General features: G+C 38.7%; 1 protein-coding gene across 2 annotated transcripts in view; it reads left to right on the forward strand.

The window, feature by feature from the left end:
* The window catches only part of LOC122972616 (E3 ubiquitin-protein ligase HECW1), an 81633-nt gene that overhangs the window by 13880 nt on the left and 41940 nt on the right, over positions 1-25813 (forward strand). The window contains exons 1-5 of one of the 2 annotated variants that reach the window (XM_044339855.1): positions 274-432; positions 602-709; positions 3005-3099; positions 11209-11284; positions 13822-13991. In XM_044339855.1, the coding sequence (XP_044195790.1) occupies positions 375-432; positions 602-709; positions 3005-3099; positions 11209-11284; positions 13822-13991 (507 nt within the window). In that variant the 5' untranslated portion in view covers positions 274-374. Of the gene's footprint in view, positions 1-273; positions 433-601; positions 710-3004; positions 3100-11208; positions 11285-13821; positions 13992-25813 lie in introns of those variants that run through there. The other variant, XM_044339854.1, reaches the window with a different exon arrangement.

The raw sequence follows: 25813 nt of genomic DNA on the forward strand, positions 1-25813 counted from the left end.
AGCTGAGAGGCTAGGGGAGCGTTAGCCGCAGCATGGCCAGAGGGAAGCACAGCCTCTGCTAGCCTCCCAGCTAACGTTAGCCCTGGCTCTCTATGTGGATCCAACCAGAGCACCGAGGCCCGGTTGGTTATTCAGGTTAAAGTGGAAAGAAGCAGCAGGTCTGACGGGCAGCTTGAGTGAAGTGGAGCCTGCGGAGGAAGCATTGGGACCGTCAGGCTGTGGAGGGAAGCACAGTCAAGTGGAGGAGAAGGCAACAAATCGGCTTCTCAGAAATGGCCCATGCCGATATGTCATTTTAGAGCTTTTATCGGCTGATACCGATGACGTGCCGATAACATCGTACATCCCTAGTTACAATTGCTGGTTAAGATTGAATGAGATTTGTTGATGTGATGTTGAAGTCATTTGAAGTTCAGGCACCTGAAAGCATTGGTACAGTAGCAAACGAAGGACACTCCACTGACATCTCTGCATGTAGAATCAAATGCAGATTTTGTTACTGAGTGTAATGGGACATGAAATATAAAAAATCTACTTCTTCAAAGAAGTGCGGAGGGTTGAAGTAGCAGTGTTGTTTCATCAGTTTCATCTCTCTTCCCAGATGAGGCTTTGTCTGAGAACTTTCTGGACTATAAGAACCGAGGAATCAACGGATCTCACAAGGGACAGATAGTTTGGAAAATCGACTGCAGCTCCCACTTCAGTGACTGTAAGTAACAAAAATTCTCCCAAGGAAACTTACCCCAGGGAAATTAGTTTTTCATTAAAATCAGATCAAGTTGAGGTCTTCCATAAACAGCCCATATTGTACTGTTCAATGAATTTGTACCATTTGATCCAAGTTGTATTAGCTGTTTTATAATATTTTTGCCAATTTCTCTTTGGAATTCTGCTTCTTCAGTTTTTCAGCCAGGTTCTACGAGCAGTCTGTCACGTCAGTGTTGGTTTAGTCATAAGCCATTAAAATCAAACCATCTGCGCATTATTCCTATAAATTACAAGTCACATTGTTATATGGAGACATTCAGTGACTGCTTAAAGGTGCCGTAGATGTTGCAGTGTTGCAGAGTTCAGTCCACTTTGTCAGGAATAAAGAGAAAACTGCTTCGTGTTCACACTGACTTACGTCAAACTAAGCTGTAAACATGAAGTCATATGGACTGACGGGTAACTCATTCATTGGACGGTTTTGGTGATGTCATCCTGCATCATCAGTGCTAAAATGATCTACAAAGAAAATCTAATTCTGGTGAATCACACCTAGTCATGCTGCACTTTACTGAACCTGATGTCTTTATGTATCACTTCACAGACATTCACTACTTGGGACAAATGAAATTATACCAAAAATCATAATCACATGAAAGTGTTTTCATACTCTGTATGAGTTGAAGCCCAGTCTGTGTTGTAACAGTCTCTGGAAAAGCAACACGATTGCTTACAGAGACACATCATTAGAGGGAGGAAGAGAGAAAAGGTGCGGGGAGACAGTCACAAATGGTGCACAGTTGTTGTGTTTAGGGACATGGGGGATTGTGTGTGTGAGTGGGAGAGACTATGTGGATGCACACAACAGAATACATTTATCAGCATGAAGCTGCCCAGGTGTTTCCATTTAGGAACACCAACCTCTATTTCAACCTCTGTTAAATTGTTGCAAGTATTCATACTTCCCCAGAACATTTATTCTTGTCAGCATGGAAAAGCATCTGAAATGGCATTTAAACGATATGACATTAAACCAACACTAGCTGCAAAGACACCTTTATTTTATTCAGGGAAGTTTTACTGAGAGGCAGCCTCTCTTTTGCAGCAACACCCACAGTTACACACATTCACACCTGCAAGCTGACTTGTAACCACAGTCTGATCAGATGGTCACTGAGCAGCTCCACAGGAGCAGTTGGGGGTAAAGGGCTTTGCTCAAGGGTGTTATTCGTTGATAAAGATAGTGCTGATGTCCCCCTGTGCTGCAAGGAGCATTACCTTTAATGACTAAAAACAGTTAGCCAAGCTGCAGTGATGCATCACACCAAATGTTCAAACTGTGGATATGCTGTATATTTACTTTATTTTGTCACCAGCATTTAATGGTCTGATTAACCCTTCCCAGTGTGTCCTTATGAGGTTTTTCTTTTCTTTAATAAATCATTTAACGCTGTGAAAATAGAAATGATAGCTATATTTTTGCTCCTCCTCTGTTACACACTTGTGAAATTAAGACATACTTTTATACATTCAGTCACTTGCATGCAGTGTTGCTGTGTGTTTCCTCTCTTCTCATCAAAGCATCTGAGTATGTCTAGCCAAACAAGCAGAGAAACATGGAGCTTTACTATGACCTTAATCTCCTTGTGTCCTCAAGCCTTTTGCTGTTTTTTTTGCTCTACTTCCCCTATTTTCTAAGAGTACGGAGTCCCAGAAATGATAAATGTCACCAATCGACTATCACTGATCACTTCATAAATGACTGAAGTAAAATGTATAGATCATAAAAAAGGATTAGATTTTTTTCTTTGCCTCTAACTTTTTGATAAAATAAATAAAAGTATTAGCTTACAACTGAAAATCATCATTAAAGAATAATATACAATTACAAAATTTCATTTAGTTCCATGAATGATTCAAAAGCCACTGAGGACGAGACAGACATTTCAATAATTACCTCTCTGTTTTTCTCTCTTTTCTTCATTTCTTTTTCTCTCTCTTATACTGCACAATTCAATGTGCACAAATGCTTGTACTGATCAGTGATCACATGGGACATCAACAGGAAGTCATTGCTGAAAAAATACAAATGAAAAATTGAATACCACAAATAAATAAATCGGGGGAAATAATGTAAAATCAAACTGTGGTTTGTTTGTTGTTTTACGGGCACATTTTAAAAAGCAGGTAAAGATGTGGTGAATGATTCAGTGTTGATAAAAGAAACTAACTAGAATTTTGTCTCCATCATTGCCACCTCCCCTCCCCTCCTCTCCCATCCATGTGTCGTCCTCAGCTGAGACCCAGGTCTGCTTCAGGTACTACCACGGTGTCACCGGAGCACTGAGGGCAACCACACCCAGCGTAACCATCAAGAAGGGCTCTGCACCTGTGAGTCTCACCACATCTCATAGCTTAATTTTGACATGTGCCGCTCTCTGAAATTCGAACAGCTTCATCAGTAATCTTGTATGTATTTACATGAACAGTAGCATCCTGGTTACCTGTCTTTGCTGTCAAACTTAATGTGTATAAGGGGAGTGGGTATGTGGATGGTGTAGGGGGGAAAAGCACTCATCTACCACTGCAGAGACCTGGGTTCACTCCCTGGCAGCGGTGCTTCCAGCTTGGCCAGGCGGCCCATTGAACACAATTGGCAGTGTTTGCCAGTGAGAGATAGTGTCTTTGTCGCTACAGTAGCTACTCCTACTGGTTGGTCTGCGTGAGGAGGTAGGGTTAACCTCTGTGCCTGTAACTCTCTTGTGGTGAAGCTCTGATACACAACTGCATGTGTGTCAGTAGTTCATTGAATATATTCTCTCTACACTGCTCAGAAGAATGCATTTATCTACTGGTATACAGATCAGTACCGTCAATGAGTTCAAGGTCACTACATAAAGTCTGTTGTTTTGTCTGGAGGTAGAAGTACTTTGCCTTATGGGTAATATAGGGCAAAGTACACAAGTCATAGGTCACCTAGTGTTGACAGTTCAGTTCCATTGAGCATTTCTTATTTCAGAATTCAGTGCTTGCCCATGAACAGGAACATGACCTCGTGAGCAGTTGAAGAGTCAGCAGTCATCTGCATAGAAGCTCACTGTCGTGTGGACTTTATAATCCAAATAGAATTGAATATCTACTGTATGGCTGTTTTCTGGTTTGGTATGTTCTTATTAAATGAAACCCAAAAGGATATTACCTTTGATGGCCACACAAGAGTTGCCTAATTTGAACTTTAGGTGCATTTGGTTGTTTTTTCTCTTTCTCTACAGGCAGAGTCACCACATGCAGTAGCTAGGTCATATATTGTTTATCAGAATAGGTTGTGTTATTTAGAAATGTCATCCATCTGTATGCAAGTTGTACTATACACGTTTTAGAACCATAAAGTATCACAAATTGTATCAGTTGTTCCCATTTGCATTCTGCAACTGGTCTTAAAATTAAGTTTTGTCTGAGATCTTTACAAAAAACACATCTTTGCTTCATGTTTTTTCCTACAGGATCTCAGTACAGCTGTTCCAAAGTTGGATCTAGCAAGTTGTTTTTCTTCAGAGATAAACAAGTTAAGCCTGTTTGTGTCATGTGTAATCATTGCAGTTAGGTTTGAGACTTTTGCATCAGTAATTAGATTATTATATTACATGTAATAATCCCTGCCAAATACACCAGTATAAAACTGAGTGTGCGTTAGTGCAAGTGAGCTGTTGTTCCTTTGTTATTTTAAGCAGATTTTAAACAGAGAGAGTTGTCAGTGAAAAAAGATATATAAGAGTGTGTATGATCGTGTGTAGTCTATACCCATCATTGTACTGCATTTGAAACTGTGAAGTTATGAAGGGTAAATGTATTCATTTATGCACAGATCTCTATATGTTTCTATCGATTGTCAGTTTGCATTGAGGTTAAGCAATAGTCCCATGGCTTTATACCACTAGAGATAGATGAGATACTTCTTCATAGCTTTTTTGTTTTGTTTTGTTTGAGAAAAAACAGAAAAACTAAGTAAAATTGCTGATTTTTAAAAAGTACAAGTACATCCAAAGCCTTTGCAACAGTTAATGTAATTTGTTATGTCCACCCCTGCTGACTGGCTGATTTAGTGTCAGCTGTAGTCCATTTGTGGAGAGTCAGCACCACAAACAAGTGACAACACACAATTAAATTGTGGTGCACCATAGGAAGGCTGTTGGTTTGATTTATCATTGAGACTGTGGTCACAACCATACTGTCTGTTGTGGGATATCTCCATTCATTTTAGATGAGTCTTAACTCCCACAGTTCAGTCAGCTTCCACATTTTCTATTAATCATCTTGGCTTATGCAGTTCTTGTCCAACCTTTTATCTGGCTATGCATATATTTTGATAATTTCAACCACCACTCCCCACCAATAAGACAAATATAGACTATTGCCAGCTTTATCCTTAAAATGTTTGTGCATATCAAAGATATGTTACCTAAAGTAACTACATGTGATGTATTACAAGACAAGTATCAATTGACAATATGTTCTGACTTGACACTTAGTACTTAATATCTATTGTAACAAAGGGGAGAGACCTGGTGATTTGTCCCTTTGAGACTTTTGATTCAGTATGCCTCTCATTGCTTGAGGCATCTGACTCTTTCACAACCTTTGATATCTAAACCTGCCAGATAGTGCCTGGCCATTGGATAAGCAGGTGGGAAGTGCATAGCAATGCTCAAAAACCCTGGGAAGTTGTCACAAAAAGAATTGAGCAATACCACAGTATATCTATATTGTCATTGCCCTTCTAAAGCCTAGATCAGTCAGACCGTGGTGTCAAGCAGGTGTCCAGCTGGGCGATTGGATTTCCATGTTTGCCTTCCCATTCTGCTGTTGTGGGCCGCTGGAAATGCTGATGGGCCCAGAACTTGATCTGTTCTTACTTCCTGAGGACAAAGGAGTAAAAATAACCGCTATTGGAAGAGAGACAGGGAAGGAAGAGAGGAGCAGTGATAGCAGAGGAGAGGCCAGTCCGGGTAAATCATTCAGGTTTTTGGAGGCGAGAGGTAAAAACCACCAGATCAAACTGCTGGAGTTTGACACAACAAAAGGAGAAGGTGGAAAAAATAACCAGAGAGGAGATGGACAGACAGGAAAGAAGTGGAGCAGATTTGTCTGGATTGACTGTTGTCTACTCAAGCAAGTCAGAACTGTCAGACGCTGCAGACAGAGAAGACACAGCGTTTGTTTGTGTATGTATGTGATGGACGGCATGTGTCTCCAGCTGGGACTGTTGTCTCCCAGCCATCCTGAGAGGAGGAGCGGGAGGAGGACAAGGCTCAGCTGGATAGCCTGGGTAAACATAAATATTCACTCATGTCTTTCTCTTTATTCACACATGCATAAACATGTGAAAACTCCTGCATGTGTATGATTCAGTTATTTCCCTTTTTTCTTTAGTAATATTGCAGTAGCATGAGAGACATGAGTCTGTAAGCTGTCAGTTAACAGAAAAGAAATTCTCTATGTAGGTTTCTCACCATAATTAAGTCAATGAAACAATGTGGAAAGGATAAATAGGTCTTTGGCTGAATTGTGCAGGCAGCCACTGCTTAGTTTTGTGGTGTCACAATCCAAAAATGTAGAGTCAGTCAGTCTAACATTCAGAATCTAAACTAAGCTAATCTTCTGAAGTATAATACTGTACAATACATGATAAAATACAGTAGGTTGATAGTTCCTCATAAAAAGTAGTGTAAGTTTATGATATGCTACTGTAGTGTGTGGAAGTTATTCAAAAGTATCTAATCTATCATAGTCCCAACATTGTTAACACTGAACTATAGCCCTTGTTAAGTAGTCTGATACATCAGTTCGCTAATACATCAGATTATGAATAAAAAGCTAAGGTGAGACATGAAATTAATACATTCTGGGAGTTGTTTCAATATAAACTAAGACTACAGCCATGCTAGCAGCTCTGTGAAGCTGTACCTAGTCACAGTGGTGCTTTGAACTAAATGCTAACGTCAGCATGCTAACGTGCTCGCAGTAACAATATTAACTTGCTGATGTTTAGCAGATAATGTTTACCATGCTAATATTAGCTAATAAGCACTAACCACGATGATGGGAATGGAATTTGTTTTGCAGATATTTAGTCAAACACCAAAGAGTTGGACGGATTGAATTTTTGACCTGATGATGGAGGTAAAGGAAATGTCAAAGTCATTAGGATTCATCTTTTGGGAACCAAATGTTTGACTAACCAACTGACACTGCTATCCCCAGAGCAATGCTGCTAGCATGGCTAAAATTTACTTTGCAATAGACTTTGCAAATGGAGACTTAGGGAAATCATTTGATTATGATGTGTTCATAGGTTACTGAACAAGATATTAGGGCAGAACAGATATGCGTGTGCATTATATATCAACATACTGGAAATGCAAGGTTGTAAAATTATTTGCTGGTATGTAAAATATATTGTGACAAATGGCCTGAAATATTCAGGATATTTGCAATGGGCAGACATATCACCTTTATTTTCATGTGCACACGCTACATGTCATGGTAAACTTACACGTTACTTAACGTATGTCTTTTCCTATGTCTTCTAAGATATAGGAAAAAAAAAATAGTGCCCAGCCTATGGGGGTTTGTTTTTTGAGACCATAAACAACATTGAGTGTAGAAAACACACTGCTGACATATATTGGCCAATTTTCCCTTTTTACAGACAAACATTTTTGACAATAACTTTGGTTATCAGAGTTGTGATGAAGGCATTTGTTGAGGCAGAATATTTAACATTTGAACGAACGAATTATAGCAGTAATAGTGAACTTCAATCAAAATTCAGTCAAATATAACATAAATGCTGTTGCAAAGTTTCTGAACGTTCGGAAGCGAAAATGCAATAAATTCATGTGCATAAATTTCGCACAGTAACAATTCACTGTTTTCATTTTGTCTTATTTTTCTCTCTGGTCAGCATTGGAACAGTGATAACGAATTTTGTTTTTTATGCTTCGTAAGAAGCATAAAAAGAATGTACTAGGTTTGTCGAATGTTGGCGAGGAGAAGAAAGGATGATGAGTTTCACCAACTGGCAGTGTATTTGAGAAAGGATGATAATGCATTGATTTGTTTACAAAACCACTAAATCTTTGAAGAAAAATATAACTTTCCTGTTGTGTCATTCACCTTAATCTGAACAAATATGTGCTTCAATTTGTGGGCCTGTGATGATCATTCTTGACTAGGTAGATTGAAAAATAGTAACAATCTCATGCCTTTCCCTCGCCCTAAATCTCAAAAACAGACACTAATTAGTCAAAAGCACATTTATGACAAATTTCGAAAGAACCAACACAACTCTTAAAAATTTTTTCAAGGCATGAGATTGCATCTTTGGTGGTCAAGAAGCAATTGGACAAATACAAGGAAAGGATTTAACTACCTGCTTGGTATTATGGTGGTGCAAATATCTTTGACATGAATTTGGACTTGGGAACTACCTTAAAGATAAAAAATACACCATGAACTGGTTAGACTCCAACTATTGCAGTGTAGTTCAGCTCCTAGATGGTAAATACCACTTGGAAACTTGGTGTCCTGATAAATTTCTCCAAATAGTTTTTGCTCCTAAATGTCAGAACAACTTCATGATTCTATCTCTGAAGAGCATGTACATAGCACCATAAACCCGTGACCACTGCTGAGGGATCCATGTTAAATAATAGCACTTCACACACCACCCCCACCAGACCTTTTCTCAACACTGAGCTGACACGACCTCCCCTACCCTGCCCTGTGTCTCTGTTCAACCACACTAACTGAGTTAGTTCACTTAGCCTCTCTGTCTTAAAAGGCTTTAGGGTGTATTAAAATATCTTAAACACACACACACTGAGGTCGGAGCCTTGGTGTATCTGACCTGTAATCAGATGTGGATCCACTTTGTAAGTGTGGGCTGTCTCTTTCAGGCTTGTCATGGTTGTGTGGAGGTTGCTTTTATTGTGTAAAAATCTCTCTACTGTTACATCATTGAAGATTCTTGCATTATTTAAAGGATGGCTATAAATTATACTGTTCCCTTTATATTTTTAAAGAGCCTTTTGTCTGTCTTCACTTTCTCCGATAGAAATGTCGATTATATAAAGTGTGCTGCAGATGGATGAAGTTGTCATCTGGTTTATCTGTGAGATTAGAATCATTGAGGAGACCCACGCTGGCACTTTTCTCCATGACTGTACTCAGCAAGGCAGATTAGCATCTCATTAGAATGAATTGGTCCAAACATCTGTCATTCCCTTTATCCCTTTATCTTGTTGTTTTCACTGGCTGTTTGTGTTTCCAGTCAGTTGCATAAGCATTCAGAGCTCATTCAGAGCTTTTGTGAGGAAAAACTGCAGTATTTTGGAAGACTGACACACTGGCTGTTTGCGGTTTTATACTTTCTTTATTTCTCATTTTAACTTCCTGTGGTCTTATTGCTTTTGCATTGATGGTCAACCAAACTGGCAATTTGTCTAAGATGACACTATAATCTGAGTCACTGTGAAATGGGAAGTATCAAAATAAACAAATACATCTCTTATTTTATGCACAATAAACTACATATTTACATGCATATGTAACATTAATTGTTACCCAGCTATCACCAGATTGAGGATGTCTATGTCAGTCAGTTTGTCTGCCTGTCTGTCTGTTCAACAGCATAAAGTATCTTATCTACTATTGGCCAGATTATGATAAAATTTGGTATGTATATTAGTTGGTCCCAGACCATAATTTCTAATAATTTTGGTGACCCCTTAACTTCTTCTGACACCCTTATCTGGCCAAAATGCCGCTCTTGCAGCTCTGTGAGGCTGTACATTTGCACAGCAGTGCTTTGCTAAATGCTAACTAGGGCTGCAACTAACAATTTTCATTATCGATTAATCCGTTGATTATTTTCTCATTTAATCAGTTAGTGGTTTGGTCTATAAAATATTAGAAAATGGTAAAAAAAATATCAATCACTGTTTCCCAAAGCCCAAGATCCTACCTTAAATCTCTTGTTTTGTCCACAACCCAAAGTTTCAGTTTACTGTCACAGAGGACTAAAGACACCAGAAAATATTCACATTTAAGGCTCTGCATCCAAAAGACTCAAAACAATTTTCTGTCTGATTAACTAATTGACTAATCGATTAATTGACTGATCGTGGCAACTCTAATGCTAACATTAGAATGCTAACGTGCTTGCAATGTTAATGCCATGCTGATGTTTAAGAGGTTTAATGTTTAATATAATTAACTAACATTTGATAATTAGCACTGATAACCTGCTGATGGTGTTGGATGAAAAGTTAAGGGATCAGCAAAACTATCACAATTCATCGTGCAGGGAACAGGAGTGTCTGCACCAAATTTAACACCAATCCATCCAACAGTTGTCAAGGAATTTGGTTCTCAACCCAAAATGTCAACTTGCTAGGAGCTGTAAGGGATCCTTAAAGTCATTAGGTTTGATCCACTGGGAACCTTGAAAGCCTGTACCAAATTTCATGGCAATCCATCCCATTTTTGTCAATATTTCGCTCAAAACCAAAAATGTCAACCTGCTGGTGGTGCTCAACAAAAAAGTCAGGGGATCATTCAATAGACAACCTCTAAGATATCCTCTGCTGCTAGAGGACATTTATTTGTAGCTGTTGCTGTGCTGTTATATGAATCTGTTTTGTGTGTAACACACATACAGCAAAACATTTGGTTGGCCTGACACAACACAGCTGTATTCACAATCTCCTCCACTTCTTTCCCTCTCCATCAGCTCCTCTGTCTCCCCTCCCATCCCCCATGCTCCTCCTCTTCCTGGCTGTAGAATCAATGTCGGGATAATGAAGACAGGGTATTGATCGCACGACGCTGTCAGGCTTGGAGCTTTAAAATAAAAGCTGTGTGTTGAAATCAGACTGGACGTTTTGTCCCTACTTAAACATGTAGTCGAAATCCTGTCATGTCTGACATCTTTGTGTTATTGCACATTGTTACTTTTTCCGCACTACTGGCTCTTTACATAGAGTTTCTTATAATGGAAACTGCCAGTAATGCATTCATTTAAATATGATTGTTCTCTACATCTACGTTTAAACTATATAATCCTTTTTTACAAGAGACCAATAAGCATATACTGTATGTCCATCTGTATATCTGATACTCAACCTGCAAATATAAATTGTATTTAAATACATTATATATCTTTATTTCTTTACACTTATAAATATATTCACAGTATATTTAATTACTATTCATATTTGCTTTTCAGTTTTTACAATTGTATTCTTTCTCTGCGTGTATATGGTTATTCGTTACTTGTATACTGTTATTTGGCTGCAGTGACCCACTTTCCTTATGGGCATCATTAAAGTTTCATCTTACAGGAAAGCGAGGAAGACGCTGGTGTAGAAGAGAAGGAAGCTTTGAGTGTGTTTTCATGTTTCTCAGTTCTGAACTCATTGTCTCTATCTGTGTCTTCAGATATTAAAGCCAGTGGTTAGTCCTGAAGTCAACCATGGACTGGGCAACAGGAGACTCATTAACTTTTCCCTGTCAGGTAAGCTATCAACATCTGTCTTTTTACTCCTACACTCAGGGCCCTTCCATCAATGTTTTCACACACTCTGTCCTCATCTGAACCTTCTCTTGACCTGCAGCTCTCTTTAGCAGCGTCTGTCACTTTACTGTTGTCTGTCTAAAAGCATCGATAGGCTCAAATCACTGCCAGCCCAAGCTTATCTGAAGTCAATCTATAGTGTCCAGTTCTTTGCCTTTTACTAGAGAAAATTGAGTAACTCAGTCCATTAGACCAAAAAAAAACCTGAAAAAAATCTATGATGTTGCCTTGCACACATCCCTGAAGTATAAGACAATATCATGTTCATGTCATAAGGACAGAAATCAACTGGAACTTAGTTCCTCATGACCGTCACAAATGGTGGATATTCAGTCACTGTCTCCAGTCACCTGGAATTCAAAGAACCATAGTAATATCCATTCAGTAACTCTTGTTTGAGTATGTGACTGACAATAGTTGGCAGAATGCTGGATTCAAGCAAACTCTGATAGTTAAGTTGCTTATCAAATGACTAATCTGATGGACCTGGGTCATTTAATTAACATGTTTTCAGATAGAGAAATCTATTATACATTATAATGTCATAATCCTAACAACTCAGACACAGAAAACAACAAAACAGTGACAGTAAAGATCAACTACAGTCTTCATTGGACTTTTTCAGATGACAATACCAAAGAAATAATGTGGTCTTGGCAGAATTCTCCAATCTCTCTAAAGTCAGGAACAGTTTTCTGTATAAGAGCTGCACATACTGTATGTAAAATACCAAATCAACTATATTATGTTTTCATGACTACTATTAAAATTTGGTAAAATGCCATGTACTCTATGTGCACAACAAGGATAGAACACATAACTATACCATTAACTATAACTATTAACTACTTATTGTAGACATTCAGAATCAGCAGATTGTTGTCTGTGGGGCGAGTTGGCACAAGTACTTACATGTAGATATGATCAGAATGCCTAGTTTGAGTAATACATGAGTTCTGAAGGCTTATCAGATGCTAATCCACTGCATAGTGGTTTATAATGTTTCATATATTCTACAAGGATTGTGAGATTCCCTGTATTTGATCGGCAGTACATTGCTGGATGAATGCTTCCTGGAGCTGCTTGTCTCAGAATCCTTTCTGTTCCGACACAACGGTCTCTTTGAAACGAATGACGAGGCTGCTTTTTAACACCGCTGTCGTCGGTCTGAACATGACCCTAAATATTGACAGAAGGGTTAACCGTTGTTCACAGTGTCAAACTGTCAAGGACTGTTTCTTTCAATCAGTGGAAATATTTTACTCACCACACTCTCTTTGCTCTTTGTTAAACTCTGAATTTTATCCTAGCAGAAACATGTCGTTGCTGCTGTTTGGCCCCTTTTTTATTCACTTGCACTTTGCATAATTCTGTTTGTGCGTGTGATGCATTCAAGCTAAATTGACCCCTTTTGCATATTACGATGGATTGTGTGAGAGGCTCCTCATCCGGTTGCCTTTACAACTCAAATTATGCACATAAAAATTCAATTTCAGACCCAAAAAAACCAAAGACAAAACGTCCTTGATACAGTTAAAGAAATTCAATAAAGGCATATCACAGCAGTTTCAACTACCCTGTACACACCTCTCTACTCTGCAATTATATACTCATTTGCAATGACCTGCAGCACAAACTCAGATCTCTATGGCAACACGACACACCAGCAGACCTGTTATGTCTTTCGCTCATGATTGCATTTTTCCAGTAATCTTCTGTATTAATAAAAGTCTATAATATTCCTACAAAAAATTGGCTGTCAGCCTCACAAGTACTTCTCTCCAGCTGGAGGCAGCTCTGAGCTGGATTCATCTTTCTAGAAGAAGGATCAAAAATGTAATTAAGTGTAACTCTATTTCTCTGGATTTATTATTAACGTAAATCAATCATTTTTGGCATACTCATAAATGTGTAATCAAAATGTACAGAAAAAGCGTGTCGGTGCAGCTTCACAGTTCTGTCATTTGAGGTCACATCCAGGGCCGTAGCTGAGATTTCAGTCCAAACAACCACTCGACCCCCTTCTCTAAATGTTTTTTTATAGTTACAATTTTACCATAGCTGCTCAATCATAGTTTCTGGAAGTTTTATTTAAATTGAGAACAGATAATGTTGTTATCAGAAAAATTGTATAAGATGTAATGGATATGTCCAATAAAATGCTGTTTAAAGTCTCTCTCCATAATGCCTGGAATAAACTTATTGTAGAGAAATACTGAGTTCTTTATTTATATTGCCAACATTACATTTAGTTACATTTAAATATATTTACTCTAAATCACTGGGTCTTAAAACAATTGGACTGTATGGTAGATGCAGCCCAGAGTATCTCCTTTTAATTTCATAAACCCTTGAATAAAAACCACCTTTTGTCTACGTAAGAGTGCCTGAAGAACTTTTTTCTGTCTGTGACCACTTTTCTCATCTTCAAGACATGTCGTCCCTATTTCACATAACCTCCTCCGTCTTTGCTTCAGACCTCCAGGCAGTTGGTTTGAAGAAGGGGATGTTCTTCAATCCCGACCCGTACCTGAAGCTCTCCATCCAGCCTGGAAAACACAGCATCTTCCCCTCGCTGCCGCACCATGGCCAGGAGAAACGCTCCGGCGTGGTCTGCAACACAGTCAACCCACAATGGAGCACAGAGGTACGTACATAAAAACACACACACACACACACACACACACACACACACACAGAGGACAGAGAGAACACTTTGTCTCTCACACATGCATTTAGCCATCTCCGTGCTATATTTAGAAATGTAAATTATTCAAACTTCATTATCTGTATCCATATTGCTTCCTGTGTCATCTGTGTTCTTCATCATACACGCCAAATGCAGTCCTCTGTAAACCAACTTAAAACCTCACAGACATTTAAAGTCTCCTGATGTTATTGAACAAGTAGAAATGAACAATTGCACTTAGAACAAAGAGAAAGAAGCAAATGTTCAGAATGATTCTCATTTGGATGGAAGATGGATGGCAGAAATATGTGTGCATGTGTTCTGTTATCTGTAGACAATGATTGTCTCTGACTGTGAAAGGAGCTTGAAAGCAGGACTCCTGCAGTTTTTAGTCTTTCACAGACTCAAAATTTTGGGACCTGATTGTGATTTAATGTGTCTTTTGTTGATGTATATTCAATATTATTCACATTTCAGGCATATGTTTTCATTTTGATATTTTAGTCTCATTTTCATACATTTAAAAAACGTTATCCTCTAAACACTCTCAGACTATAACTGTCACCATGTTTAATGTGCACAGCTGGTTACAGGGGGTGTTCTCATCCATCCGGAGATTAGCAGAAAATGAAACGTTTATCTGTTTATATCAGACTGTAATAGATAACACACAGTGCTCGTATCACTCTGCTCTGCAGTAATACAACAGACTGACTCTCCACAGTGAATCCAGTTGTTAGAAATTCTGGCAGTTGCTCACTTCATTGTTCCTGCTCACATAGCATTACCACAGCTGCTGAAGCTGGATTCACTCACCTGCTCACTGAAATACACTTCACTGTTTGGGTTTAGCTTGAGAGAAGAGCTCATTTTTTTGGATAAGATTATGTAAAAATATTCTCTAAGTGAACATTTTCAGGAATATTTAAATGGTTGACAGTCAACATTAATCCTGCACTCATTCCTACTAATAACCAATTACATGGATAACGACTGAAAGTACTGTTGTGTCACACCAATTGTGATTCTACAGATGCATACAGGTCGTTGAATGAGACTTTGGATTAATACAGTAATCAGGCCATTTGTCTATTTCAGAAACCCTGGTTTAGCTGTTTTTATATGCATGGATGAAGAGCAAACAATAGTCCTCCTTCAGCATAGTAGTCCAGGACAATTTGTCATTGAAAGTATGTTCTAAAATTCATAAGTTTCTAGTATAAACACAGAACAACAGACCACACAGAAGAGGGATGAGTGGGTGCGCCTTTGGTTTCAGCAGTAGAGTAAGAGGATCAATCTAATCCATGGAAATCACATTTGCTTTGTGGAGAAACAAGATCAGTCTATTGATTTTCTTATTTAGGACTTTTCCTTGGAAAAACGTCCGTTTCTAGAAAGTTCATTGCCAAATCTATTCTGTTGTAGACATGGCTGATGGCTGATTCATGGCATGAGCAATGGATTTTGAATATAATAATCTACTAGACTAGAGGAATTTCTAAATACATAAAATATTTCAAACATTATGCAAAACAATATTATACAGTATATTTGTCAGGGCTCAGCTGGAAAAAGGTCCTGAAGATGCAGGCTAGATGAGTGTTTGAGTTTAAAATATTAATAAGTGATAATTAAGGATGTCTTTTAAAATAAAGGACATTGTAACCTGTTTACAGTGATTACACACATTAATGTATCTGTTTTATTCTGATTTTAGTTGAAAACAGAAGTGGTCAGCTTTCCCGTGGGCGTTATTGTTACAGTTATCTCATTCCAGGCATTTATTATAATGTCCTACACTCTTGTGTCAGTACCACTTTATTCCAACCATCTTGGTTTATTTCCACCATTCCTTAATGATCTTTCTACTTATAACTAATGGTTCATAGTTTCAGGCGCAATGTCATAAGAGGAACATTTAAGGTGAGTAATATCACTAATGTCAGCCCCTGTCATATAACCTAATACAGTGCTCTAGATTTGCTAGTACATCATAATCAGTGTCATTGAGGGCTGCTGTCATTCCTGCCTCTGAGTAGCCATCAGTATGCTCTATTAGGACAAATCAGAAAGAAAAGACCAGTTATTTTCATATTCTAACTTTCATAGCTAATGTGGACTAATATCCACATCATTCAAAACCGTCTTTTACAATGATTTGTTCCAAACCCTCCTGATGAGAAACCTCTTGACAGATTATCAGGAGCAAAAGAGATATTATACCAAACTGTATTATGTGTTATGAAAAAAGATTTCAACAGTGAGGTAATCATGGTGGTATTATTATACTTATTATACTTATACTGTCGTCATAGTTAGATTGTTATATCATTAAAAAATTCCAGTTGAGGATTTTTAGGACAAATAATAAAAATTCAAAAAAGATTGAAGTGTATAACTGTAGAGGAAAACTGTGTGTCTGTTTTTATCTTATCTTTTACTGTAGACTGATGTCAGTTTTTACTGGAACTCATGATTCAATCAGGTTGAAAAACCACAGAAAAAGCTTTTTTTATGAAGAACCAATCAATCAATCATGTTTATTTGTTACCTGTAATTATATAAGGTACAATCACAGTAAAATGTAATTCCACCAGTTCCTTCAAGTTGCGCATTTAAAAGAGTTTGAGTGGAATAGGAATAGTTGGGGTGGGAGTCTTAAGCAGTGACCTCATTCAAGATCCTAGTGGCCTGAGGGCAGAAGCTCTTCCTGAGCCTCTCGGTGCTGGCCTGGTGTATCCGGTAACCTCATCCTGACCGCAGCAGGGGAATAGGCTGTTATCCAGGTGGTTGGGATGATCTCCTAGCCTTTTTCTTGTAGCACCTGTTGTAAATATCTTTAGGCAGGGTAAAGCACCACCTATTGTATGTTCAGCCAAATAAACCACTCTGCAGGGCCTTGTGGTCCTGTTTGGTGCTGTTTCCGCACCAGTAATGTTCCCTGTCAAGCTGCTCTCAATGGTGCAGGAGTAGAAATTCCTCAGTATTTGAGGGGATACACGGAATTTCCTCAAGCGCCTGAGGTGAAACAGTCTGTGCCTTGCCTTTCTCACCACTGAGTCAGTATGCAGCGCCCAGGTCAGGCCCTTGGTGATGTGGACACTAAGGTACTTGAAGCTGTCCACCCTCTCCACCGAGGACCTGTTGATATTAAGTGGGCTGTAGTTCCTTCCCTGCTTCTTCCCAAAGTCCACTATCAGCTCCTTAGTCTTGCTGACATTCAGGAGTAGGTTGTTGTCCTGACACCAGCAAGTCAGGTCCTCTACTTCCTTTTCATTGTTATCTGTGATCAGACCTGCAGCTGTGTCCTCAGCAAACTTGATGATGGTGTTGGAGTCGAAAGTTGCTACACAGTCGTGTGTGTACAGGGGGTACAGCAGGGGGCTCAAAATTCAGCCCTGGGGTTCCTCTGTGTTAAGGATGAGGGTAGAAGAGGTGTGTCCACCTACCTTCACCACCTGGGGTCTGACCGTCAGGAAGTCAAGGATCCACATGCACAGTGAGGTGTTAAATCCCAGGTCCTTGAGCTTTGTGATAAGCTTGGAGGAAACTATGGGGTTGAAAGCTGAACTGTACTTAATAAACAGTAATCTCACATAGCTCTTTCTTGTCAATATGAGATAGGGTGGTGTGCAGGATGTGTGTTATGGCATCTTCTGTTTATCAGTTGGGACAGAAGGCAAACTGTACTGGGTCCAGTGTGCTAGGTAGTGAGGAGCAGATGTAATCCTTGACCAGCCATTCAAAGCACTTCATCACTACAGAGGTAGGTGCCGCTTGGCGGTACTCATTCAGGCAGGCTGGTCTTGTTTTCTTGGGCACAGGAATGATGGCAGACTCCTTGAAGCATGTGGGTATGACAGACTGAGCCAGGGACATGTTGAATATCATTGGGAACACCGGCGCTAGTTGGTCAGCACATAGTTTGAGGGCCTGCCTACTGATACTGTCTGGTCCTGCTGCTTTCTTGTTGTTCACACACTTGAAAGCCCTCCTGACATGTTAAGAGAGGGTGATAAGTGTGAAAGGTGCACCCACCCATCCATTAACCTCAGCTTCAGCTGTTTGCTTGCTGACTGCCGATGGCCACAAAGTGAGCATACAAGTTGTTTATCTCCCTTGTTAGAGATGCATCAATCTTACTTGTCTGAGTCTTGCAGATGTACTCAAAACATTTTGAGTACAGATGCTCAGGGCTCAGATGACCCATATTCATACCCATTGGACATTGGCTCCAATAAGCCATCTCTACTTTGCTCCAGATCCACCCCAGTGGCTCTTTGTCCTTGGAGCCCAGCCAGAGGTGCCCTCCAATAGCATTGTTGCTATATTATCTTTTATTTACTTATTTATCTATTTTTTTCTCTTTCCTCCTCTGGTTAATTCTGTCCCCCTCTTATGCTCTGTCTCCCTCTGTCACACTGAACACTCACCCACACAAACACACCTACCTAAACGCATGCATGTTGCAATAAGGAAATCTAAGCCAAACTTTATGCATTTTTCATTTATTTGTTTATTGGTTTGATTGCTCTTTTGTAGTTCTTGTTATTGTAGCTGCTGTATTGCGTTTTTTTCTCTCTTTTTATATCAGCTTGTTTGAGTTTGGTTTGCCTATTATCTTGTGCTCTTTCATATGTTGCTTGTTTTCATAGAAAATAAAATTGAAAAAAGCCATCTCTACTTTGGGTCTGCTACAGTTAATCAACTGTGTTGTCATGTGGCTCATGAATTACTATTATATTTCTTTCATAGTTATTGTTGACCTGTTCTGTAATTCTGCATATTTCAGAACAGGTCTTGAGGGAGATCATGAAATGAGAGAGACTAATGACTGATGAGACTAATGAATGGACAGGTCAGACCATAACAACACAGGAAATTACTCCACGTGTTTGCATAATCTTAAGCTGTTTTCTGTGTGTCTCAGAGTGCTCTACAGCTAGCTATCCCCCTGCACAGTCTCTACTTTTTATTATGCCCCTCAGGAGACTCCATACTCTGGAAAAGGAAAGTAGCTTAGAGCTGAGTGGATGCTGCCAAGAGGGACACTGCATTAAATCAAACAGCTTCCATGTTGAGTGGAGCTCAGCTTGCTTGGCTATAATGCACAGTATAACTCTAATGGGTGTCCATAGCATGCTGGCTCAGTCAGCACACTATTCATACTGCAGTTCAGGACTGCGCATATTTAGGATGTGATACTGAATCATTTTGTACCAAAATAAAAGGTTGACATATTAAAAACATTCCATGGAAAGAATGGATCCCTGAAAACCTCTACACTATCCTGGAAAGTAGAATGTAGATGGAATAGAATACTTTTTGAAGATGTATTCTATAAATAGTGATGATATGATGTTTTTGATATGATATTTATCTTCCTTTACCATAATATTGGATCAATATTGACCTTAATACCATTTATTTCTAATGTGCTGGATCCAATAAGGATTGATTGATTGTTAATTTATGAGAATGATACGTAGAGTTTTACTTTTCTGCAGTCTAAGGGAAGTTTTAGAAGCTTTGGACATGGATAATCGTCTGTACTTTGATTGAATACTCCATCATTTTATTTAAACATTCATTAATGAGGTAATGTCAAATATTGATCCAATCCAGGAGTCAGGTGCAGGTCTCAGAGATCCCCTTATAATTGTCCTGCATGTCAAAATGAAATTAGCTGCAGCTTTTCAATTGAGCTTCTATCGATATCATGTCTAGATACTTTTAGTACTACTTTTACTTAGTTTTGTGTCTGGGAACCGCATACATTTTCTGTGTGAGTTTTATTTCAATTCAGTATGCTCCTTCACCTCAGGGTACAATGAGCTGGCCTAATGGTCACATTTGCAATTGGAATTTTCTGTGAATGGACATTTTGGAAATTGGTTCTGAAAGAAAAGCCTGTGGAGTTGCAATGTGTGACTTACAGTGAGAATGGAGATACAACAGGAGCAATCGCCCCTCACAGAGGTTAAAAATAATCAGTGGATGCTCAGATTTGATCTGAATAATGTCATTATTCATATAATGTCAGTTTATTGTTCAAATGTAATGGAAATAACTAGAACCTTAAAAGCATTTTAATGAATAGGCTTACATGACATGCACCTATCTTGCACTGCTGTTGAGTAAGGTCCGCAGTCCTAACCCCAACTATGACTTCTGTTTTAATCCTAAATGCTTCCCTACAGTTACATTAATTGTAATCCTAACCCTATCATGAGAAATATAACCCAGACAATGAAATCTCCAGTAACTATTATGACATAGAGGGTTTTGTCCAGTTTAATGGGACCAGTGGTGGTTTTCCCCCTTGGTATGATTAGTTTGGGCAGATCTCAGCACATCAACTCTGGTGAGGACCAAAACAATCACATCAAGACAGTTTGGTCTCATTCCTAACACAAACAAATTCTACAGTGATCCGATCTGGATCTGACCCAACTACAGTACAAGGCGTACTCTGCAGGTTTCATCTAAATGGCTCCTGTAGCCAGGTGCGAGTTGCATGCTGGGATGCGGATGAGTGAATCAACAGTTGCTAGCAGTTAGCCGGAGAATGGATGAGCAACAGTATGCCTTCTTAATATTTGGACAGATAGAACCTTCTTTCTGTGTTTATATTCTCATGCCTGCCCCAGACACATCTGACCAATGAGAGGAGTGAATGTTCTCATGTGACTTTTAGTGATGCATTTTGGTTTGCTTGAATATTTTTGTGTGAAAAGAAACCAAATCAAGTAGCAACTACCACATTGAAGTCAGTGCTGAAGTACCTTCAAGTGGAATGCCACCAACAGCCCACAACTTACTTCCATTCAAAAAGCATCAACTTAAATTTGGGCCCTCTAATAGGTGTGCTTGTGGTCATTTTGAAAATTATTGCTCCGTTAATAAGATTTAAAGACTTATAGTAGCTTTGATGTCTGCCATGTGGGTGTTGATTGACAGCTGTGATTGACAGTTTGGCTCACCTGCTGCTCTCCCCAGCTCCAGGACTCACACTGAGTTGGATTATTGTTGCAATATTTCACAAAGTTTAACATTACTTGATTACAATACCTGCCCTATTAGCACAATCCAGGTAAAGCTAACATTAGCCCAAGTGTGTAGCACTCGGTTTTCCCAATAAACTAGTGTTAGCTTGAGTCCAAGGTAGCGCAGCGTGTTTCCAGAGCATCTTGGCTCCAAACAGAAAAGATGGCGCTGACCATAAGGCCTTTATTTCCTGAGGATGTGTGCACAGCCAACACAGGGAATGTATGGTAACCAGCAGTCACATGCCAACTAATAGCTAAAAGTACAGGAAACTCACTATATCTATCTTTATACATATGCAGTTTATGGGGAAAACGCAAGTTTACCAACTCATCCACGGGGTTCAGACCAAAGCAACTGTATATCAATGCCCTTAATCACAAAGACAGTTATCAAGAATAGATTATCCAAAAATACTGTTTTTAAAAGAGGGGCATGCACATTTTATAGACAAAATGTTAAACTATAATATTACATCTAAAATAGTGGTGTGCAAATAGCAACCCACGACCAAAATCAGGTCCTCTCAAAATGATTTTGACCCCTAGTGACACTTCCTTTTTGGCCACACCAAACCTCAACATGCTAACCTTTCCATAAATGTATTGTAGATGTAACATTACAAATATAAAACCCATTAGACAGCCCGTATAAAATGACCTTTATCGCTGTATAAGAATCAATAGCTTTCATATGGAGAGAGGCATGAAAACTGATACTGTGTCTCATTCTTGTCAGTTGCCACACTTCAGCTCACACTGATGAAGGGATAGCATGTGGCGTACATACCTACATATCTACTTTTTCATATGTCAGAGAGATAATATCTTTTATCAGAACAGGCTCTGGCTTACAGTTAGTTACAGTAGTGCAGTAATAATATCACTGGGCCCCAGTGCAGAACTGAGCTTACTGTACATCCACATCAGCTGCTGTAGCTGTGATCCTGACTGAAGAATCATGTACACCAAAGTGATCTCCTTACCTCCTCTCTCTTGCTCAATGATAGTGACATCAATGTGCTATGCTTCCTGTAATATCAGGCCAGGATGGAATAGAGGTAAAGGACACAAAGCTGTAATACTATGATGGTTATATGTTCTGTGCAGTATGGTGAAGAAGGAAAAAAAACATTGACTTCTTCCAGGCTTTATATTCGTGTAGTTCAACTCTCAGTTGTCATTCTGATGAAATGGTGCACTGTACCCACATGCAATACAATAAAAGCATGTTAACATGCAACCCATAAAAAACAAAGCATGTTGCTATTTTCTGCTTTTTTTGTGATACAACATACATACCATTACATCATATGGATTAACGTGTACCCTATCCTCTATTAAATTACTTAGGACAGTCATATATCACACTATATATAATCTTGTATTAAACTGCATGTTAAAGTCATATTTGTTTATTGTGGCAGTAACAGCCATTCAGAAGATCTTTAAAGCAACTTAAGCATCAAGCTCCGATGGTGGAACTTTTGCCAAAACATGTGACTGTGATGCAGGTCGTCAATGAAATGTGTCATGATCATCTATCCTGTGCTCACACACACCCTCCCCCCTCCTACCATTAACACACTTAAAATCATTAAGCCACAATTTCAATAGAGAAATCTTGGCACTGATCTGCTAAATGTATACGTGTATTTACAGTAACCAGGTTACTACAATTGTGTAAATGCACTGACTGCCAGGTTATGACATTGGAAATGTAGAAGCCAGTGTTTTTTGACTCATACTAGGCACTAAAAGTCAGGACATCTCTGTCTCTGCTGCTTTTGACTTTTCTTTTGCAATCTGTCTCTTGCAAGTCTCCAATTTATGGAGGAGTAATACTATATTGGTGTAGTACCCCTTTAAAATTATGCATGTGATTGAGTTTTCTTTTTTTTAACATACATGTGATTAATTGTATGATCACTTGAGAGCTGCTCTTAAAGGTCCCACAACACTTTCTTGTGAGTTATTTGATCAATGTGTCTTATTCTTTATTAGCATGAATCAAAGAACTTTTTTATTGAACAGTTTCTTTAAAATAGATCTCAGCGTCCCTTATTATCTTCTCCTCATATCTCTCTTCCTCTTATTCCTCCTATCCTCTCTTGTCCTTCTCCTCTACAGCTTCATTTCACTGCTCTTCCTACAGATGAACACTTCTGCTGCAGCAACACACACTCCCTCCTCCTCCTCCTTCTTCTCCTCCTCCTCCTCCTCCCAACCTTTTCCTCTCTTGCTCGTTCATCGAGTTTGTCCCGCACCCTGCACGCACAAACACACACTTATCCTCTGTCTGCTCCCTTCTGGCTCATCTTGTAAATTATTCACTCGGACTCCTTTTCATCCTCCTCCTTTATCACCATGCACACTGATTTCCACAGCCTGGCCTTTCTTGCCTTCCTCTCCTTATTTCTCTACCTTCTCAGCACTACAGTGTCACCACATTTCATTTCATCCCATGCAACCAGATGCATTTTTGAAATTTCAATGTGCTCTGTCCCTCATTTCCTCCTCCCTACTTGCCCTGTATTCCTCCATATCTGTTTCCTTTTTATGTTTGTCTGTCCTCCAGCAGGACTGAAAAGTAAATATCACAAGCCACTTCAACTGTAGAACACATATTTACAGTCAACCACATCAGAAAACCAAATACAGCCAGTATGATTATACACACACACACACACACACACACACACACACACACACACACACACACACACTGGCTAAAATACAGCTCAGTTGCACTGTCAATGCAAATTTCAGCATCAGTCCCTCGGGTGAAATATGATAATGGCTGAAAACATGTAGGATAAAGGAAGAGTTCAGTCAGTTAGACTCTGGCCTGTGAAAACAGCGTGTCTATGTTTGTGCCTGAGTCTGAGTCTGTGCTTTGTCAAGTCTGATAAAATAACCCTGTTGATGTCATAGTGATGTCATCGGGGTTATCTCAGTTTGGGTTACAGAAAGAAATAATGTGTTTTTACATACTAGTGTGTTTGGATTCATGCTGTTTTCTGGCCTCTGGGAGTAAGCACAATAAATGAAATTTACTTTACAAGGAAAATATTATATGATGCTGTTAAACCCAACAAGACAGAATAGCCAAATTACAGTAATAAATCTCAAATCATAGAAGCACTGTGAGTCTGCTTCAGGCTTGTTCTGTACCACAGCGGAGCCTGTCTATTGCTGTAAAGAACTGCCTCAGAAAGGTTCCCTAAAGCACCAGACTCAGATGTTTACACATTTATGATGTTATAAAAATACCATTTTATAAAAGTTCTTGCAGCTCTATGCTCAGAATTTTGTTAGAAATTGTCTAAATAGAAAGATGAAGTAGGTCCATTTAGAAAACATAACATGCATTCTCACAAATGTATTTACTCTACCCAGGCATGGAGTTGTTATAGATATCTGCTTGTGGACTGGAGGTAATGGTTTGTAAGACAGAGGAAGTGACAACATGTCAGTGGCTTTGTTAAACAAGAAACAGTGTTGGAATTATACACCAATATATTTATTGTGGGGTTTGTTGTACAATGTTATTTATGATTAGTTATGTAATGTTATGTTTTAACAAATCATTTTCTCAAATAAGAGCCAATATATACAGAACTGCTCAGAGTACATTTTTGCTGGTCTGACTCACTTAAAAATTCTAAAAATGACATTTAGTTCCATGCATAAACATTTTCATTGTTCAGACTTTGTTTCAGCTCCAACTGATTTAATAAAGTTCAAGAGGCCTCCTAAGTCAAACTGGATGTCTGCATAACATGCACAGAGGCAGAGGACACACACTTTTCATATTTTAGAAATATACAATTATTAAAAAAACAAATACCCACAAAACATGAAAAAGTTAAAATCATCCAGTTCATAACATGATGGATTCAGCATGAATACAATCAGATGCACAGACATAAGTGTTATTGTTCCTAAGTCCACAGGAGGTTAACACATTAAATGGTTAATCTATTATATCACTTTTAACTGCTTAATACGAAGCTCCTCATGCCTGCTCTTCTTAGGACTATCAGAAGTTTTATACATATCAGCACAAATAGGTAGTTTGTGGTACTGTAGTTATCCAATTTTTCAATAATTATATAATTAATACCAATAAAAAGTAATAGTAATAATACTATACAGTCATAGTTAACATTTACTATAATAATAATACTGCAGTAGGTATATGTGCAAAAGTACCACTAATGACGATTACAAAGTAATAAGTAATACTAAGACTAGAATTCCAAAGACTAGACCACACTGACTTTAATTTAGAGATTACAACTATATACTGCAGTGATCTAAATGAAGGAGTTTGTGAGTTGGTCTGTGTTGTAATATTCTTCCTGCTTAGGAAGATGTTTAGAGCAGTCTGGAAGGAGAGCTGAGGATAAAGAGGAAGGAAAGAGGGATATTTGTGTTGACACACTGAGTTGCTACCTCTTTGAATTATTCATGTGTTCACGTTTGACCAGGATACAGTTTGTTTTTGAAGGGCAGTACTAGTGTGGATGTTTTTGGATTAAAGCTGCTAATAGCTCATACAGTAATTTGCACCAATATTCATTCAAGCATTTACAAATTTTGATACCAGAAATGAAGAACCATGTCTCAAAGGGCTTTAAGCTGAATTCACTGTTTGCCTCTGAATTTTATTTTTGGAAAGAGTGGCAAAGCGTTGGAGGATTTGGACAGTTAAATGCCCAGACTCTA

This window comes from Thunnus albacares, chromosome 21 (genome assembly GCF_914725855.1).
Source record: "Thunnus albacares chromosome 21, fThuAlb1.1, whole genome shotgun sequence".
Classification (NCBI taxonomy): domain Eukaryota; kingdom Metazoa; phylum Chordata; class Actinopteri; order Scombriformes; family Scombridae; genus Thunnus; species Thunnus albacares.